The sequence below is a fragment of the Chlorocebus sabaeus genome, chromosome 20 (genome assembly GCF_047675955.1).
Source record: "Chlorocebus sabaeus isolate Y175 chromosome 20, mChlSab1.0.hap1, whole genome shotgun sequence".
Classification (NCBI taxonomy): domain Eukaryota; kingdom Metazoa; phylum Chordata; class Mammalia; order Primates; family Cercopithecidae; genus Chlorocebus; species Chlorocebus sabaeus.
Window position 1 is genome coordinate 106,027,059 of NC_132923.1, and position 20,559 is coordinate 106,047,617.

The 20,559-nt window shown below is 42.4% G+C and overlaps 1 protein-coding gene across 27 annotated transcripts in view; it reads left to right on the forward strand.

Moving 5' to 3' along the window:
• The window catches only part of PUM1 (pumilio RNA binding family member 1), a 136,892-nt gene that overhangs the window by 20,217 nt on the left and 96,116 nt on the right, over positions 1 to 20,559 (forward strand). For all 27 annotated transcript variants that reach the window (XM_007979672.3, XM_007979674.3, XM_007979688.3 and 24 more), the window contains exon 3: positions 18,639 to 18,707. In XM_007979672.3, coding sequence (XP_007977863.1) covers positions 18,639 to 18,707 — 69 coding nt within the window. The remainder of the gene's footprint in view (positions 1 to 18,638; positions 18,708 to 20,559) is intronic.

The window sequence follows — 20,559 nt, forward strand, 5'->3', positions numbered from 1 at the left end:
GGCACATAACGAGGTCAGGAGTTTGAGACCAGCCTGACCAACATGCCGTGTGTGGTGGTGGGCACCTGTAATCCCAGCTACTCAGGAGGCTGAGGCAGGAGAATTGCTTGAACCTGGGAGGCGGAAGTTGCAGTGAGCCAAGATTGTGCCACTGCACTCCAGCCTGGGCGACAGAGCAAGACTCTGTCTCAAAAAAAACCCCAAAAAACAAAAAACCCCCTGCAGTTATTAGACTTCTTTAGAGGAATGCTCTGCATGTTTTTTTGGTGTAATATTTTTTGAAAACTGTTGATTTTTGTTTGTTTGTTTTGTTTTGAGACAAAGTTTTACTCTTGTTGCCCAGGCTGGAGTGCAGTGGCACGATCTCGGCTCACCGCAACCTCCGCCTCCCGGGTTCAAGCAATTCTCGTGCCTCAGCCTCCCGAGTAGCTGTGATTGCACGCATGCGCTACCACACCTGGCTAATTTTGTATTTTTAGTAGAGATGGGGTTTCTCCTTGGTGAGGGTGGTTCCGACCTCCCAACCTCAGGTGATCCGCCATCGTGGCCTCCCAAAGTGCTGGGATTACAGGCATGAGCTACCGCCCCCGGCCCTTTTTTGTTTTTTGTTTTAAATTATTTTGAGACAGAGTCTTATTCTGTCACCCAGGCTGGAGTGTAGTGGCGCGATCTCAGCTCACTGCAATCTCCGCCTCCTGAGTTCGAGCGATTCTCCTGCCTTGGGCTCCTGAGTAGCTAATTTTTGTATTTTTAGTAGAGACTGGGTTTCACCACGTTGACCAGGCTGGTCTTGAACTCCTGGCCTCAAGTGATCTGCACGCCTCAGCCTCCCAAAGTGTTGGGATTACAGGTGTGAGTCGCCAGGCTCAGCCTGAACTATTGATTTTTGTTGATGGCTTGTTAATGGTTTTACTAGATTTAGTAGATGTGGATTTGTCTGTTTATTGCTATTAGCAAGTGCTCTTTTGTGGTTAAAGTACCTTTCTTAATATTTTTATGAGTCTCATCAGGAAAATTGTAGGTTTGTGGAAATTGGGGGCCCTAAATATTTTTAAATTTATTTTTATTCATTAATTATTATTATTCTTTTGTACAAGTGGGGTCTCATGTTGCCCAGGCTTGTCTTGAACTTCTGGCCTCCAGCAGTCCCCCTGCCTTGACCTCCCAAAGTGCTGGTATTACAGGTATGAGCCACCATGCCTGGCCTGTTAAAGATTTTTTAAAATAGCAGCTTTGACTGGGTATGATGACTCAAGCCTGTAAATCCCAGCACTTTGGGAGGCTGAGGTGGGTGGCTCTTCTGAGGCCAGGAGTTCGAGACCTGCCTGGCCAACATGGTGAAACCTTGTCTCTACTGAAAATACAAAAAAAAAAAATTAGCTGGGTGGGGGGGTGGGCGCTTGTAATTGCAGCTACTCGAGAGGCTGAGGGAGGAGAATCGCCTGAACCCGATTGGGGCAGAGGTTGCAGTGAACTAAGGTCGCACCACTGCACTCCAGCCTGGGTGACGACTTCATCTCAAAAAAAAAAAAAAAAAAAAAAAAAGGCAGCTTTACAGATACTTCCATTTAAAGTGTATAATTCTGGCTGGGCGCGGTGGCTCACACCTGTAATTCCAGCACTTTGGGAGGCTGAGGCAGGGGGATCACCTGAGGTCAGGAGTTAAAGACCAGCCTGGCCAACATGGTGAAACCCCATCTCTACAAAAATACCAAAAAAAAAAAAAAAAAAAAAAATTAGCCGGGCATGGTGGCGGGTGCCTGTAATCTCAGGTACTCAGGTGACTGAGGCAGGAGAATCACTTGAACCCTGGAGGCGGATGTTGTGGTGAGCTGAGATCGCGCCAGTGCACTCCAGCCTGGGCAACAAGAGCAAAACTCCATCTAAAAAAAAAAAAGAAATATTCTTTAATTTGTTAAGAGTTTATTGAGTCAAATTGCTTCCCCCACCCCCCAGTTGTCCCAAATTAGGGAGGTACCACTTTTAAGGGTCAGAAGCCTTGTGGAATGCAAAACAATGAAATTCATCTGTTGTTCCTTTGGAGAAACTTAGTTTCATAGAGAGAGGAGGGAATTACAAAGATAATTGTTTCTGGCCGGACCTGGTGGCTCATGCCTGTAATCCCAGCACATGAGGCGAGTGGATCACCTGAGGTCAGGAATTCGAGACCAGCTTGGCCAACATGGAGAAACCCTGTCACTACTGAAAAAAAAAAAAAAAAAGAAAAATTAGCTGGTGCATGCCTGTGATGGCTTGGCTCCTGGAGGTGGAGGCTGCGGTGAGCCGACATTGTGCCACTGCACTCCAGCCTGGGCCACAGAGCAAGACCCTGTCTTTTAAGAAAATGGTCTTTAAGCTCAGTGTATCCCTTAAAAGTGATGTACATGGATTAAGGACTGGAAGAAAGTACTGCAAAATATTTATATTTGTATGCATGAAGAGATTACAGGTAGTATGCTTTGCTCTTGTACATTTTGTATTTTCTGAATTTCAAACAGTTATAAAAAAGACAAATCTTATACCATCTGTTAAGAGCTTGGTCTGCCATTTTGAATGAAAGCAGATGGTTGATACATTTCCTGTGGAGTTTTGATGTTAGAAAAGACCTTGGAAATCGAAATTATTTAGCTTTTTCCCCTCAATGAAGTGCTGTCCTTTACATTAATTATCTCTCTTTTAATTTTTAAAAAGGTTAGTAGATATGTTGAATATAGGTTGCTGAAATAGGTTGGGTGTATTCAATGAGATCTAGAGGTGATTTTATTTTATTTCATTTCATTTATTTATTTATTTGTTTTTCTGATACAGAGTCTCGCTCTGTCGCCCAGGCTGGAGTGCAGTGGTGCAATCTCGGCTCACTGCAACCTCTGCCTCCTGGATTCAAGCGATTCTTATGCCTCAGTCTCCCGAGTAGCTGGGATTATAGGGATACACCATCACGCTTGGCTGATTTTTGTAGTTTTAGTAGAGATAGGATTCCAACCATGTTGACCAGGCTGGTCTCGAACTCCTGACCTTAGATGATCCACCTGCCTCGGCCTCCCAAAGTCCTGGGATTACAGGCGTGAGCCACCGGGCCTGGCCTAGAAATAATTTTATTTTAGTATTAAGTGTTTCCTTTCTGTATCTAGAAGTAATAACGAGTAATCATACGCTTTGTCCTGGAAGCATTCTAATATTTTTACATTATTTGAACCACCCAGTACTGTATGCACATTTTTATCCTCTTTTTTTTTTTAAAAAGTATGTTAGGCCGGGCGTGGTGGCTCAAGCCTGTAATCCCAGCACTTTAGGAGGCGGAGATGGGCGGATCACGAGGTCAGGAGATCGAGACCATCCTGGCTAACACAGTGAAACCCCGTCTTTACTTAAAAAAAATACAAAAAACTAGCCGGGCGAGGTGGCGGGTGCCTGTAGTCCCAGCTGCTCGGGAGGCTGAGGCAGGAGAATGGCGTGAACCCGGGAGGCGGAGCTTGCAGTGAGCTGAGGTCACGCCACTGCACTCCAGCCTGGGCGACAGAGCGAGACTCCGTCTCAAACAACAACAACAACAACAACAACAACAAAAGTATGTTAGTCCATTTCGTGTTGCTATAAAGGAATGTAGGAGACTGGGCAGTTTATAACAAAAAGAGGTTTATTTGTCTCAGTTTTGCAGATTATACAGGAAGTAAGGTTCAGCATCTGCTAAGGCCTCAGGACACTTTTACTCATGGCAGAAGGCACAGTGGGAGCACATGTATCACATGGTCAGAGAGGGAGCTGGAGAGAGAAGAGGTTCCAGGCGCTTTTAAACAGCCAGCTGTTGTGTGAATTAATGGAGTGAGAATTCACTCATTACCATGGGGAGGGTATTAAGTAATTCGTGAGGGATCGGCCCCCATGACCCAGACACTACACACTGGGCTCCCCTCCAACCTTGGAAGTCACATTTCAGATGAGATTTGGAGGGGACAAACATCCAAGCTATATCAAAGTATAATATCCTTTCCCCACTCCCCTCCCCCCACCAGAGGATAACTTTTCTTTAAAAAAAATTTACTTCTTTTTGGCTGGCCATGATGGCTCATGCCTGTAATCGTAGCATTTTGGGAGGCCAAGGTGGGAGGATCACTTGAGCCTAGGAGTTGGAAAACAGCTGGGGCAACATAGCAAGACCCCAATATCTATTAAAAAAATAAAAGCCTAAGATTTTAGTTTTCATAGGAGCTCAGTGAATGGTATAATGCTATTCAAAATTGAATTTAATTATTTCCTTCAGTTCCTGTACTGTGTTCTGTTTCTTTGGACGATATCTCCATTTGTGGCATACTAGGAGCTATCCTAGATTTCTGCCTCCTGTTCCTGCCTACAGTAGTTCCGAGATTATACCTATGTTGCTTTATTTGATAGGCTCATGTTTCTTGCCTGGAGATGTTCAGTAGTCTTCTCACTGGCTTTCCTGCATCTCCCCTTTTCTTCTTTGTGGCAATTGTCTGTGCTGCTGCCAAATTGATGTTTTTGAAGATAGTCTCCTTCTGTCTCACCCTTTTGTGCACGCGCTCGTGTGTGTATGCTCATGTTTATGTTTTCTTTCCTATTGCTTTTGAGATAACTTCTAAGCTCCTCATTATGGCATAGGAGGCCTTTCATGTTTTTTTTTTTTAAAATATATTTTTTTATTTTAAATTTATTATTAGTTTTAGAGATGAGGGTCTCCCTATGCTGCCCAGGCTGGACTTGAACTCCTGGGCTCAAGCAGTCCCTTCCCTCTTGTGTAGCTGGCATTACAGGCACATGCCACCGCACGCCCAGCTGCCTTTTGTGTTTTGGCCCAGCTTGCCTCTCCAGTCCTTACTGGCGCTCCATTTTGGCTATACTAAAGTATTTGTAGCTTTGTGAATACCCATCCTATTTTTGTAGTTTGTGCGGTTTGCATGCTAGTGCTATTTTTATTTATGTAGTTTTCTCCACTTGGAATCTCCTACCTTCCTCATTCACCTAGCCTTTTCCTCATCTTTCAAGCTTCAACTAATGTATCTTCATCTCTGATAAACATTCTCCTTTACTCCCACTTTTTTCCAAGTTTGGGTGCCTGCCTTTAATGCCGTTATTGTATGTTGTATACATCTCATTGAAGCTTTTAGCTTCCTGTATTGGAGTTTAATATTTACTTTTTCCCTTACCATCCGGTGCTAGGAAGTTGTTTCAATAAAGAGAATCTTGGTGGGGCGTGGTGACTCACGCCTGTAATCCTAGCACTTTGGGAAGCCAAAGTGAGAGAATCGCGTGAGCCTAGGAGTTCAAGAATAGCTGCAGCAGCATAGTGTGAGACCCTTTTCTCTATTTAAAAAAAAAAAAAAAAAAAAAAAAGATTACTGGGCTTAAGTCCAGACCTACTGAATCAGAATTCTCAGTAATAAGACAGTAATTAATGTATTTTGTTTTTAATATTCAATTTGTTATTATCATTTTTGAGATGGAGTTTCATTCTTGTCGCCCAGGCTGGAGTGCATTGGCATAATCTCGGCTTGCTGCAACCTGTGCCTTCCAGGTTCAAGTGATTCTCCTGCGTCAACCTCCTCAGTAGCTGGGATTACAGGTCCCTGCCGCCATGCCTGGCTAATTTTTTGTATTTTTAGTAGAGAGGGGGTTTCGCCATGTTGGGCAGGCTAGTCTCAAACTCCTGACCTCAAGTGATCTGCCTGCCTCAGCCTCCCAAAGTGCTGGGATTACAGACGTGAGCCACTGTACCTGGCCTAATTTATTATTTTTAGAGATAGGGTCTCACTATGTTGCCCAAGCTGGTCTCAAACTCCTGGCCTCAAGGGATCCTACTGCCTTTACTTCCTCATGTTCTGGGATTACAAATGTGAGCCACTGTGTCTGGCTAGATAGATAGATAGATACATTTTTTCCTCCTATATTATGGTTATGAGTTTGTAAAAAATTTTTTATTTATTATTTATTTTTTTGAGATGGAGTCTCTCTCTGCCGCCTAGGCTGGAATGCAGTGGCGTGATCTTTGCTCACTGCAACCTCCGTTTCCTGGGTTCAAGCAATTCTCCTGCCTCAGCCTCCTGAGTAGCTGGGACTACAGGTGCCCGCCACCACGCCTGGCCCATTATTTTGTATTTTTAGTGGAGACAGGGTTTCACCATGTTGGCCAGGATGGTCTTGATCTCTTGACCTCATGATCTGCCCGCCTCGGCCTTCCAAAGTGCTGGGATTACAGGCGTGAGCCACTGGACCTGGCATGAGTTTTTTTAAAATTTCTTGTGAGATAGAGTCTTGCTCAGGCTGGAGCGCAGTGGCAGCATCTCAGCTCTCTTGCTCACTGCAGCCTCTGCCTCCTGGGTTGAAGCAATTCTCCTACCACAGCCTCCCAGGTAGCTGGAATTACAAGTGTGCCACCATGCCTGGCTAATTTTTGTATTTTTAGTAGAGACGGGGTTTTACCGTGTCGGCCAGGCTGGTCTTGAATGCCTGACCTCAGGTGATTAGCCTGCCTCAGCCTCCCAAAGTGTTGAGATTACAGGCGTGAGCCACTGGGCCCAGTCTAACATATTTTTTTATATACACCCATCTATAGCCTACGTTATAGAGTCCTTACACGTACATACATTTTTCTGTGTTTAAAAAGTTTTAGCCTGGGTAGGCCAGGTGTAGTGACTCACGTCTGTAATCCCAGCACTTTGGGAGGCCGAGGTGGTAGATCATGAGGTCAGGAGATTGAGACCATCCTGGCTAAAACAGTGAAACCCCATCTCTACTAAAAATACAAAAAAATTAATGGCCTGGTGGCAGGCGCCTATAGTCCCAGCTACTCGGGAGGCTGAGGCAGGAGAATGGCGTGAACCCAGGAGGCGGAGGGAGCTTGCAGTGAGCTGAGATTGTGCCACTCCAGCCTGGGTGACAGAGCAAGACTCCGTCTCAAAAAAAAAAAAAATTGTTTTTTAGCCTGGGTAACAGGGAGACCTCATCTCTATAAGAAAATTAAAAAGTCAGCCAGGCATGGTGGCATATCTGTAGTCCCAGCTACTCAGGAAGCTGAGGTGGGAGGACCACTTGAACCTGGCAGGTCAGGGCTGCCATGAGCCATGTTTGTGACATTGCATTCCAGCTTGGTTGACAGAATGAGGCATTGTCTCAAAAAGAGAAAAGGGGAAAAAAAATGTGTGTGTGTGTGTTTGTATAATTTTAAAACATTTTAAATAGCTATATAAATTCTCTCAATAAGTATATGCTTTAATAATTACTGCTATGTTTAGACTGTTTCCCTCTTCTCCTATTACAGTACCAGGTTAAAGATCTTTGTTAACAAATCTATGCCCGATTTGCTTAGGTAAAATTCCTAGAAGTGGAATTACCAGATCAAAGGGCATGAATATTAATCAAACCCATATTACATGTTGTCAGATGTCCAGAAAAGTCAAATAAAGCAAGGTAAAGTTGTGTGTGTTTGTGTGTGTGTTTTAAAGAAAGGTAAGAATCATCTTAAAGAACCTAGCTCTAGCAGTACTATTTCTGCTATTTTACCACTTGTGTGACTAAGGGCAGTTTCTCACGTTATAAATATTTGTATGTAATGCCTGTGTCATGTTTTTGATACTGTGCTAGATGCTCAAGGGATTATTTTTAGGGAGATAAGACAAGTCACCATAGCACTGTTAATAAGGTACGGTTTGGTACTTGGCGGGTGTTACTTCAGATGTTAAGGAGAGTGTAGAAAGTAGTGTCTACCATGGTCTTTGAACAGTAGTCTACATTTCTGCAATGCCTAGTGCATTGCAAAGGGAGAGCGAATCAACTAGAGAAGTAATCTCAGGTTAAAGTTTTTCCCCCTTGTTTAAATGATTTCTACACCCTCAGTTCATGGAGACTAACACTGTAGGCATGCCTGGTAGCTGATACTTCTCCTTTGAACATATTTCTCTCTTTTTTTTAATCTTTAGCTTTAAAGATCATCTGCATTTTCTTCTGAAATAAAAGATATCCACCCATTTGGCCATATTTATTTATTCTTTAGCAGTTGAATTATTAAATGATGCCAATTTTTTTTTTTTTTTTTGAGACGGAGTCTCACTCTGTTGCCCAGGCTGGAGTGCAGTGGCACAATCTTGGCTCACTGCAACTTCCGCCTCCCGGGTTCACGCCATTCTGCTGCCTCAGCCTCCTGAGAAGCCGGGACTACAGGCCCCTGCCACCACGCCTGGCTAATTTTTTTGTATATTTTAGTAGAGATGGGGTTTCACCATGTTAGCCAGGATGGTCTCCTGACCTCCTGAACGTGTTAGCCAAGATCATCTCCTGACCTCATGATTTGCCCGCCTCGGCCTCCCAGAGTGTTGGGATTACAGGCATGAGCCACCATGCCCGGCCCTGAATGATGCCAATTTTTATTTTAAATCCTGAATAATCTTATATTCCTTTTTTTTTTTTTTGAGACTGAATCGTGCTTTGTCACCTGGGCTGGAGCGCAGTGGTGCAATCTTGGCTGCCTCCCCGTTTCAAGCAATTCTCCTACCTCAGCCTCCTGAGTAGCTGGGAATACAGGCGCCTCCCACCATGCCCAGCTAATTTTTTGTATTTTTAGTAGAGGCAAGGTTTCACCATGTTGGCCAGGCTGGTCTCAAACTCCTGACCTCAAGTGATTCGCCTGCCTCGGCCTCCTAAGTGCCGAGAGGCATGAGCAACTGCACCCAGCCTATATTCATTATGTTTTAGATGTTTAGCTTTCTCATGGGGAAATAAATACCCAGACCTAAACCTTTTCACTGTCAACCTGCTAGTCTTGGAAAATAATTTTAATGAAGTGTTACCGATACTTAGTTTCTGTCACGTCAGCAGAGAAATATCAACAGGAGTGATTGTAAAGTGGCTAGTCTTAAAATCCAAGTGTTACGATCTTTGATCCACTGCTCAATTTATTTCAATCTGATCTATATTATTTTCTAGCTCTTCTGGTTTATTGCTGAATAGTCGATGCATGGTTTTTCTTTGTAGGATATTGTGGCTTCATAAAGAGTGAAAAGTCTCAAACTGAATATTGTCTTTTAGTTTCTTCTGACCATAACCCCTTGTTTAAGTCTTGTGTACAGTACATTGGTTGGTATCTGTTCTCAGCACAAAAAACTATGTGAAGCCAGTGTTCAGGGAAGAAACCACCACCATGGTAATCAACAGTACCTTTACCTTCTCTCATATGGTTATCTGACTCATCAGTTACTCTTATCTTCGTCTAAAATGGGGCAATCAATCATACTCTTCTTCATGATAGCCATTTACAACTGCCCTTGTGCTGAACCACCCACATTAATGTATTTTAGGCCTGGTCTTGATGTAAGTTCTTTGCCTTGTGTGGTTTTTCCTACCCTTCGTGTCCTCTTGAGTGTAGCTCCAAAGACCTAAACATGTCCTCATGTATAGCCAGGATCTTTATAGCATTCTTCTAAACAGAACAATTGAGTGGCTCCCAGAGCACTCTGAATACCTGCCTCCCCTGCTGTCCAATCCCATTTTTAGCTGTGTGACCTGACGAGGGAGTGGGATGTTCGCCTGAACATACTTTTTGTAGAGATGAGAGTCTTGCCGTGCTGCCCAAGCTGATCTTGAACTCCTGGCCTCACCTCAGAAGTACTGGCCTTGAAAGTACTGGCCATGTAGAGGTGTGAGCCACCCTGTCCAGTCTGCTCTTGCCTTTGATGACAATAGGAACAAGTGGTAAAAGGCATAAGGAGCTGAATTTGGGCCGGGCATGGTGGCTCACACCTGTAATCCCAGCATTTTGGGAGGCTGAGGCAGGCGGATCACAAGGTCGGAGTTCGAGACCAGCCTGGCTAACATGGTGAAACCCCGTCTCTACTAAAAATACAAAAAATTAGCCAGGTGCAGTGGCACGTGCCCATAGTCCCAGCTACTCAGGAGACTGAGGTAGGAGAATTGCTTGAACCCGGGAAGCAGAGGTTGCAGTGAGCCGAGGTAGTGCCACTGCATTTCAGCCTGGGCAACAGAGTGAGACTCTGTCTCAAAAAAAAAAAAAAAAAAAAAAAAATGCTGAGTTTGAATTCTATTTCGGATCTTTATCAGTTACGTGATTTTGGACAAGTAATTTCTGTAAACCTTGGTTTCCTCATATATAAAATGGAATAATGTCTGTTTTGCAGCACAGTGCCTGGTGTTTAGTGTTGTTGTTATTGACAGTTAATAAATGATACAAACATTCATTCATAACATTATGCAATAGGTTTTGCAGCTATTTATACCAAAAGAGGTTTTTGGGTTTTTTTCCCCTCCAGTAATTAGGAAAGAATGATTTATTTATATTTTGTTTAAGGACTGTAATAACTTCTTGCTTTTCTTTTCTTTTCTGTGTGTTTTTTTTTTTTTTTTTTTTTTTTTTTAATTTGAGACAGAGTTTCACTCTTGTTGCCCAGGCTGGAGTGCAATGGTGCGATCTTGGTTCTCTGCAACCTCTGCCTGCCAGGTTCAAGCGATTCTCCTGCCTCAGCCTCCTGAGTAGCTGGGATTACAGGTGCACGCCACCACGCCTGGTTAATTTTGTATTTTTTTTTGAGACGGAGTCTTGCTCTGTTGCCCAGGCTGGAGTGCAGTGACGCGATCTCGACTCACTGCAAGCTCCGCTTCCTGGGTTCACGCCATTCTCTTGCCTCAGCCTCCCGAGTAACTGGGACTAGAGGCGTCCGCCACCATGCCCGGCTAATTTTTTGTATTTTCAGTAGAGACGGGGTTTCACCGTGTTAGCCAGGATGGTCTCAATCTCCTGACTTCGTGGTCCTCCCGCCTCGGCCTCCCAAAGTGCCGGGATTACAGGTGTGAGCCACCACGCCTGGCCTAATTTTGTATTTTTAGTAGAGTTGGGGTTTCTCCATGTTGGTCAGGCCGGTCTCAACTTCCTGACCTCAGGTGATCTGCCTGTCTCGACCTTCCGAAGTGCTGGGATTACAGATGTGAGCCACTGCGCCCCATCAACTTCTTGCTCTGCTTACAAATGGGAATAACAGTACCTGTGTTTTCGGGGTAGTTATGACTATTTTTTTCTTTTGAGACAGAGTCTTGTTTTGTCACCCAGGCTGGAGTGCAGTGGTGCAGTCTCAGCTCACTGCACCTTCCGCCTCTTGGGCTCAAGCGATTCTTGTGCCTCAGCCTCCCAAGTAGCTGGGATTACAGGCATGCGCCATCATGCCTGGCTGATTTTTGTATTTTTAGTAGAGACAGGATTTTCGCATGTTGCCCAGGCTGGTCGCAGGCTCAAGGGACCCACTTATCTCAACCTTCTGTGTAGTCATGACTATTAAAAGAGATGATGAAGTATGTGAAGTATTTATACGATCAGGACCAGACACAAAGTGAGTCGTAGTAATAGTTGTTGTTATTAATACAGATATGTCATGTGCAGAAGATGCTGTAGAACAGACTTACTATGTTTTTTTCCCTTTGATGATTAAATTCAAATTAGATTAATTCTTATATTCTCTTTCCTTTTCTCATTGCTCAAGTTTCTCCTCTTTGCCTGCCGTTTTCTCACTGGTATTTCCTTTCCATAATGGTTCTTGGCATCAACTATTCTGATTATATTGTTCTGATCCCTTTTAGTGGAATGGAACCATCATGATCTAGGTTTCTGTATGCAAAAAATCCTTGAGAACAAAAGTAGGTGTGGAGATGAATAGCCTATCTTTATGAGGAAATAATCTAGGAGAGGCAGTTTTATTATTAAAGTATGAAAATCTACTCTAGTTAACAAAAATTCAGGATATTTAATGAAAGAACACTAAGGACACTCTGAACCCCAGAGCAAGAAATATATACGTGGGCTTCCTGAATACTTGGAGGCTTTCTGTTTTTTTTTAGGGGCACAGTAGTCCATTGTCTCTGCTTCTTTCAGCACATTTCTTTCTCCGTGTTGACTGCTACTTTTTGCTTATACGTCAGTTAGCCGCCACACCCGGGTAATTTTTGTATTTTTGGTAGAGACGGGATTTCACTGTGTTGGCCATGCTCGTCTTGAACTGGTGATCTCAGGTGATCCGTCCATCTCGGCCTCCCAAAGTTCTGTGATTACAGGTGTGAGCCTGTAAATTTGTTTTAATATAGACATTTTCAGTGTGATTTAATGAACTCCCCAACTCAGTGATACTTTTATAACTGAGTTTGCTTTCTGTAATCAAGCAACAGACAACTAGTCAAATCGGCTCCAGTAAAGGGAAGTTCATCGTAAAGACACACTGAGAAGTTCAGGACAAGAATGCCAGCAAAGCAAGTACAAGAACTGAACCAGAATGCTAGCAAAACCTGTGTTGTTTTTAGTGGTTTTATTCCAGAATGCATGGTCTAACATAGTGTTTGCTTTATTCTGCTTGAGATTCAGTGTTCAATAATATCTGCTTGAAAAATTGATAAATTGTAATTATTCAAATAATTGATATTTCTATTTGGATCATTAACTTCTTACAATTCAGAATTCCTTTGTGCCCACGTCTGTTTAGATTTATTTTCCATGGCTGGGTGCAGTGGCTAATACCTGTTATCCCAGCACTTTAGAAGGTGGGAGGATTGCTTGAGGTCAGGAATTCGAAACCAGCCTAGACAACATAGTGAGACCTTGTCTCTACAAAAAAATAAAAAACAATTAATTGGGTGTGGTGGTGTGTGTCTCTAGTCCTGGCTATTTGGGAGGCTGAGATGGGAGTTTGAGGCTGCAGTGAGCTGTCATTGCGCCACTGCATTCCAGCCTAGGTAACAGCTAGACCCTGTCTCAAAAAAATAAAATAGGCTGGGCGTGGTGACTAACACCTGTAAGCCCAGAACTTTGGGAGGCTATGCCGGAGGATCACCCGGGCTCAGGGCTTTGAGACCTGCCTGGGCAACATGGTGAAACCCCATTTTCTACAAAAAGTACGAAAATTAGCTGGACATGGTGGCACATACCTGTAGCCCCACCTGCTCAGGAGGCTGAGGTAGGAGGATACCTTGAGCCTGGGAGGTAGAGGTTATGGTGAACCTAGACCGCACCACTGCGTCCAGCCCGGTCAACAGAGCCAGACTCTATCTCAAAAAAAAAAAAAAAAAAAAAAAAATCAGTAAGGTCGTCTTCTAAAATTCCTTTATTTCTTGGCTTGATAACCAATATGGTCTCCTAATTCTCTTCCTAGCCCTCTACTTAGATTTCCATCTTTTATTTCTACTAGTCTACACTGTAGTCATGGAAAATAACGTTTTTTTTTTTCTTTTTCTGTATTTTTTTTAGAGACAGGGTTCAAGCGATTCTCCTGCCTCAGTCTCCCGAGTAGCTGAGACTATAGGTGCGCGCCATCACGCCCAGCTAATTTTTGTATTTTTAGTAGAGACGGAGTTTTGCCATGTTGGCCAGGCTGGTCTTTAACTTCTGATCTCAGGTGATCCGCCTGCCTTGGCCTCCCAAAGTGGTAGGATTACAGGTGTGAGCCACCATGCCCAGCACACTTTATTTTATTTTTGAAACAGGGTCTCCCTCTGTGGCCCAGGCAGGAGTGTAGTGGCATGATCTTGGCTCATTGCAACCTCCATCTCCAAGGCTCAAGCAGTCCTGCTTTAGCCTCACAAGTAGCTGGGACTACAGGCACATGCCAAAAGATTTGTAAAGTGATGCTTTTAATTTTTCATTTTCCAGAATGTGGTAATATAGTTTCACGTTTATCTATTTGATCAAAAACCTGTTTTGTTTTTTTTTTTTTTTTTTGAGACGGAGTCTCACTCTGTCGCCTGGGCTGGAGTGCAGTGGCCGGATCTCAGCTCACTACAAGCTCCGCCTCCCGGGTTCATGCCATTCTCCTGCCTCAGCCTCCCAAGTAGCTGGGACTACAGGCGCCCGCCACCTCGCCTGGCTAGTTTTTTTGTATTTTTTAGTAGAGACGGGGTTTCACCGTGTTCGCCAGGATGGTCTCGATCTCCTGACCTCGTGATCCGCCCGTCTCAGCCTCCCAGAGTGCTGGGATTACAGGCTTGAGCCACTGCGCCTGGCCCAAACACCTTTTCTTTTAAAAAAAAAAAAAAAAAAAAAAAAAAAAGACAGGATCCCACTCTTGCCCACGCTGGAGTGTAGTGGCGTGCTCATGGCTCACTGCAGCTTCAAATTGCTGTGTTGCCCAGGCTGGAGTGTGACATCTGTTTACGGGCACAGTCATAGTACACTGCAGCCTTGAACTCTTGGGCTCAAGCAGTCCTCCTACCTGAGCTTCCTGCGTAGCTGAAACTACAGATGCACGAGACTGCATCCAGCTATCTGTTTTGATTTTATAATATCCTATGTGGTAAAATACCAACTCAGTGTGCTAAATTATGGTTCTGGTTAGGGCAGAATCTGTGTTCGAAAAAGTATGCAGGTATTGAGAATTACAGAAGAAAGTTCTGGGATCTGGAAGTGGGAAGAAACTCAGAAGCGCAGATTATGTGTATGGATGATAGCCTTGGGTGGGATGAAGAATGGAATATAGAGTTAGGTTAGGCACTAAAGTTGTCAGCTCACTTCACCTCTTTAGTAAAGGGAGTGGGAGATGCCTTTATTGGGAGGAGCAGCAGCAGAGAAAGCCTGGGTTGGGATGAGGAAGTTACACATTTTTGGCAAGTGGCCCAAAGAGAAAAGTAGGAAATGGTTTTGTGAAACCAGAGGAGATAGATAAGGTCAATCAGTTGAAAGGGGGTGTGAGGCGGGGGCTGGGGGGGACGTCGAGGGGAGATATTTTGCAAAAGCAAAAAGGAATTAGTAAATAGTACTAGAAATTAGGGCCTGGTGCAGTGGCTTATGCCTGTAATCCCAGCACTTAGGGAGGTCGGCACTTAGGGAGTTGGGTGGGTCATGTGAGATCAGGAGTTCGAGACCAGCGTGACCAACATGGTGAAACTCCGTCTCTACTAAAAATACACAAAAATTAGCCAGGTGTGGTGTGGCATGTGCTTGTAGTCCCAGCTACTTGGGAGGCTGCAGCAGGAGAATCACTTGAACCAGGGAGGCGGAGGTTGCAGTGAGCCAAGATCATGCCACTGTACTCAAGCCTGGGGGACAGAGCAAGAGTCTCAAAAAACAAAACAAAACAAAACATTAACCTGACACTCAAATAGATTTCTAGAGAAAAGGGAAGTGTAGAAGAAACTTGAAAGGCTTATTCTACCTTGATGGGAGCATTTACTCTAATTATAATTGACAGCTAGCTTTTCTCGTTTATCATGGAAAATACTTCACTTTTCTAAAATATTTCTTACAAATATTTCTTACAGTGCCTTCATTCTTTGGTTTCTCTTGATTCCTGAACATCTTTTTCTGAGTAATTTGTTTCCTAGGAAGAATTTTGTTGGGAGAGTCTGCCCTGTGCCTGTGATTGTACAAAATACAGCTCCCAGTATAAATATATAAGTTCCCAAATAGTTAAAAACTTTTGTGAGCAAATGACTTGGTTTATCTCATGTAGTCAGTGTGGGTGAATGGTTTAAAGTGGAGTTTCTGCACTAGTGAAACTCTTAGAAATTGAGCCTCCTTTCTCAACTATTGACTGTAAGAGGTAGGGCAGGAGGGTGGTATACAGGGATAGGGAAGGAGTGTGGTTCTTGTATAAATGAGGCAGAGAGAGATACCCTGAAAGAGGGGAGGGTGAGTAGAGAGAAAAAGAGAGGGAGAGAGGAGACCAGACAGAGAGAGAGGGCCAGGGGAGACGGGGAGAGAGAGTGTACACATCAAGAGAGCGTAGATAAATGGTGAAAGAGAATGGTGGCAGGAAGATAGTGTAGAAAGGAATGGAAAATGCTACAAGGGCAGGATGAGCAAGTTTTGAACGTAGGGGAAGAGATAGTGAAAAGCCAAGGCAAGACCAAGAGAGCACATTCATCAAAACCCACAGCAGAAACTGACAGCAGTTTTATCTAGTAAAATAAGAGAATACTGGAAGTGGAAACTTCCTTTGACTGCCAGGGTGCAGCTTGGTGGTACAGAAAGAGCCTTGAACTTTAAATTGTAAGACTTGGATTAAGATCCTGGCAGTGCCATTTAAGTGCTCGGAGCCTTAGTTTCCTCCTGTGCTCTCCCTACTTAACAATGGTTGGAGAAGGCATTTCTCGGAGGATAAGTTTCCTAATCTAAAATGGGAATAATCCCTATGAGATTGTTGTGATGGCTACATAAATATGCACAGCACATACTTTTTTTCTTATTCTTCCTACTTAGTTTCCTTGGGACATATAAATAGATTTTCAATATTTCTGGTTGAAACTGTATTTGTAGATTTTGGATTTCCAAGAAATGCCTAGCTCTATTTAAATGTATAATTAGATTCCACAGAAAGAGCTAGATACAGAGCTTTGTGCATTTGATTTACATGCTTTGTCAATGTTAATGCTGGCCTAAAGGTTTATCATTTCATATAACATTTGTAGAGTTCCCAACGAACATCCTGTCTTCATCCTCCCTACACTCCTTTATTTTTATTATATACAGTTTAGGAGTCTTTTTATTGTGCTCATCTAAATAATGTAAATACTGTGTAAGATGATCATAGCTCCTATTTCAGGGCCTTTTTGAAACACCACAATATTATAAGCCTTGTCTGTCTCTTTGTGCTCATGTAACTAACTAAATTTTACTCTGAGTTTTATAAATTTCAGTGTTTAGTGAGCATTCCCAATCTTTTGTATCTTAGTGATACAGTGTGTCTCATTTGTAGCATAGTATTGGCTGTGGGTTTTAAAAATATATGATTGAAAACAATAATGCAACTGTATCTTTATGCAGTGTTAGTTCTGACAGTTAAGATTCTTAGGTGATGTCAAATGTATAGGCTGCTAGGCAGCATGTTAATTAAATTCTTTTTTTTTTCCCGAAGCCAGTCTCACCCAGGCTGGAGTGTAGTGGCTTGATTTCCGCTCACTGGAGCCTCGACTGCCCAGGTGCAGGCTATCTTCCCACCTCAGCCTCAGCCTCTGGAGTAGCTGGGACCATAGGCGTGCATCACTATGCCCGGCAATTTTATTTTTATTTTTATTTTTAAAAGTTTTATTTGTAGAGACGGAGTACTTTATTGCCCACACTGGTCTTGAACTCCTGAGCTTTAGTGATCTTGCCTCAAATAAAATTCTTAAACTGATTCTCTTAACTGTATTCTGGCTCATGTTCTCCATACTCTTCTCTCATTGCTTGGCCCTAACTTGACCCTCTTTACGTTTATCCAGTGGTAGAAATTGTAAACTGACATTGGAAGGTAGTGGAGATCAGAGGGAGGAGTTTGAGAGAAACTCCTGCTTCAGGTAGTCAACATTGTTGTTTTTTTTTTTTGGAGACAGAATCTGTGTTGCCCAGGCTGGAGTGCAATGGCGTGATCTTGGCTCACTGCAACCTCTGCCTCCTGGCTTCAAGTGATTCTCCCACCTCAACCTCCTGGGATTACAGGTGTCTGCCACCATGCCTGGCTAATTTTTGTATTTTTTTTTGTAGATATCACCATGTTGGCCAGGTTGGTCTCGAACTCCTGACCTCAAGTGATCCTCCCACCTCAGCCTCCCAAAATGCTGGGATTATAGACTTGAGCCACCGCGTCCAGCGTTTTTTTTTTTTTTTTTGAAAAAGGATCTCGTTCTGTTACCTAGATTGGAGTGCAGTGGTGTGATCGTGGCTCACTGCAGCCTCTAGCTCCTGGGCTTACGTGATCCTCCCACCTCAGCCTCCTGAGTTTCTGGATGTGTGCCACCACAGCCCAACTAATTTTTATATTTTTTGTAGAGAGGGCAATTTTTCCATGTTCCCCAGGCTGGGAGCCTACGTCTTTAATAAATAAAGGAATGTACTCTTGAATCCCTTGCCTGGGGATGGGTAGTGACTCTAGCCTCAGGCAGCAGAAACAGCTTGCTGCTTATAACAGAGAAAACCAGTAAACTAGTTGAATTATAACTGTTTTGAATAATCTATTTCACACATCATCCTTGATGTTATTACCTTGTAGGAATGACTTCGGAGATAGATAGGTAAATGGAAGCCTAAAGAGATTGTTATGCTGTAGGTAGGATTACATTTAACAATGAGTAAGGGTTGGAGGGATTCTTGTGACACGTTATTTTCTCCCCCTGGATATGAGGTTTGGGGAACCCGAGGAATCTCCCAATGTGGAGAAATATTGGGATACTTCATTATAGGGTTTGCATCCCCCCCTTTCCTGAGGTTTACCAAAGAAAAATAGTGGATTGGAGCAAATGCACTCCCTAATTTAACTTAACTATTCACAACTGGGGAGGAGCCATGATCTTTTGACTCATCAGGTCACATAGTCATCTTCAAGACATCATTGCTCTTCAGCATGTTGGTCTTTACTTATTAAATTAAAAAGTATGAAAAATAGCTAACATAATTCTCGTGATGGAATTTGCTTTTTCATTTATTTGGATTTTGTGCTTTTCATGTTTTGAAAATAAAAGGGAATGGGAGGGGAGAAAGTAGGGGTCATTGCTGAACCCTGATGCTTAAAGGTAGGTGAATGTTTAATCTCTGTCGCTTGATCATTGCTATTGTCTTTGCCAATGTCTGAAAGTTAGCATAGAATAAATTTTCAGTTGTGTGTAATGTGTATGTAAAATTCAAGATGCTGACTTGAAGATTTTTCCATCTCTATTCTAAACAATAGGTGCGTTCCATGGATGAACTGAATCATGATTTTCAAGCACTTGCTCTGGAGGGAAGAGCGATGGGAGAGGTAAGTGAACTGGTGTGTCAGAAAAGTGGGTTGTTTTTAAGGGAAGGTTGGAGTTGTCTTTCATCAAATGTGTCCAAATCTAGTCTCCAGAAATATGTGCTTGCTTTTCCTTGTTGCCATTCTCATGATAGGGACAGGATGCTGGAGAATTTTGCCAAAACTATGTCATTAGAAGAAGAATGTTAACCATAACCTAATGTTTTAAAAGCAAAACAAAGTAGCCAACATGTGAGCACAAATTATTGAATATTAATGTCAGCTATAAATTGAGTCATTAAAAACTTAAGAAGTATTTTAATTTTATATGCATTAAATTAAAGGCCAACCTTTGCCTCATTTTCCAGTGGCTAGGTCCCCCCCCCAACCCCCCGTCAATGGCAAAGGGAGTCTTAGATTGGCTTACTAATCAGAAAATGTCAGTAACCTATTTTTAGAGTAGTGCCTTTTTTGAGGAAGTTGTTTAGAACTCCATTGTGAAAGGGAAGTTGTTAGGTTTCTGGTGGAGGAATTACGGAAGGTAGAGACCTGAGCTAGTCATACCTTACAGGAAATTCAGAAATAAGAATTTTGCTTTGATTGTAATGTTTAAAATTTGCAGAAACAAAATTTACTTTTATCCATTGCGTCAATAGAGAAGGTTGCCATAAGTCTTAAAAAGGAAGGGGAGTATAGATATTAACATGTAGCCAACTGCTGGCTATTCTAGGTGTGACAATAAGCATGTATTGATGACAAAGATAGAATATACAGTTTGAATTAACTACTTAAAATACCACAGACTCACAAGTGGTATTTGTTGTGACTTTCTTGTTCTGGAAAGTAACTTTAGGTTTTCTCTTCCATTTCATTTTTTTGTGTATCTAACATTTGATAGCTCCTATGTTGATTTTAATGTTTCACAAGAGGGAGAATTACTTTATTCTGCGGTCCTCATTTATACCATTTATTAGATACAATTGTTCTTTGATTTAGCAAATATTTGATCCCCAGGCACTGTGCTAGGTTCTGAGGTCAAAATTAGGATAATTACACTTCTGAGTTTGAAGCAGATATTCCTTGATTGCCTTTGTGGTTAGGCAGTGAATAGTTAAAAATTGTTGATGTCTAAACTGAGATTCTTGCTTTCTTTGTTATAAGATTTTGTTTCTAACTTTCTGAATCGTCTTGTGGCCACAGAGTCCAGTGTCCTATCATCTTGAGTTCATACATTTTTGGTCTGTTTTCCTCCTAGAATTTTAGGAGATGATTGGGAGATGTCCTTGTATTTCCTGTGCCTGTCACTGACACAATGCAAATCAATAAATCAATGTATGGTTAGAAAGTCTAAAAGACTTTGTCATTAAGTTTTTGGAGCAAATTTGAACAGAAAGTTAACGTATTTGTTGGATATTAAGCATAGAAAGAGAAACTATGTTTATTGTCTTTCTTACTCCTATAATTCTAACCTGGTGTATTCCACCAAAAATCCAATTCCAGGTTGTTTTTCTTTCTTTTTTGAATTTTTTATAAAAATAGAAACAGAGTCTCACTATGTTGTCCAGACTGGTCTTGGGCTCAAGTGATCCTTCTGCCTTGGCCTCCCAAAGTGTTGAGATTACAGGCATGAGCCACTGTGTCCAGCCTGTTTTTCTTTTAAAAAAATTAATGATACAAAATAAGAATAATGCCCTATTACTGTTTTGTGAGCAACAGTTTATAATCACCGAATGCTTAATTTTAATTGAATAGCAAGCAATTTCAGTAGAGGGTAAAGTTTATTTAAATGACAAGTTGACAGTGTTAAATTCTTTTTTATCATTTTTTTTCTTCTTCCAGAAACGCCTTTTTTTTTTTTTTTTTTTTGGTATATGTG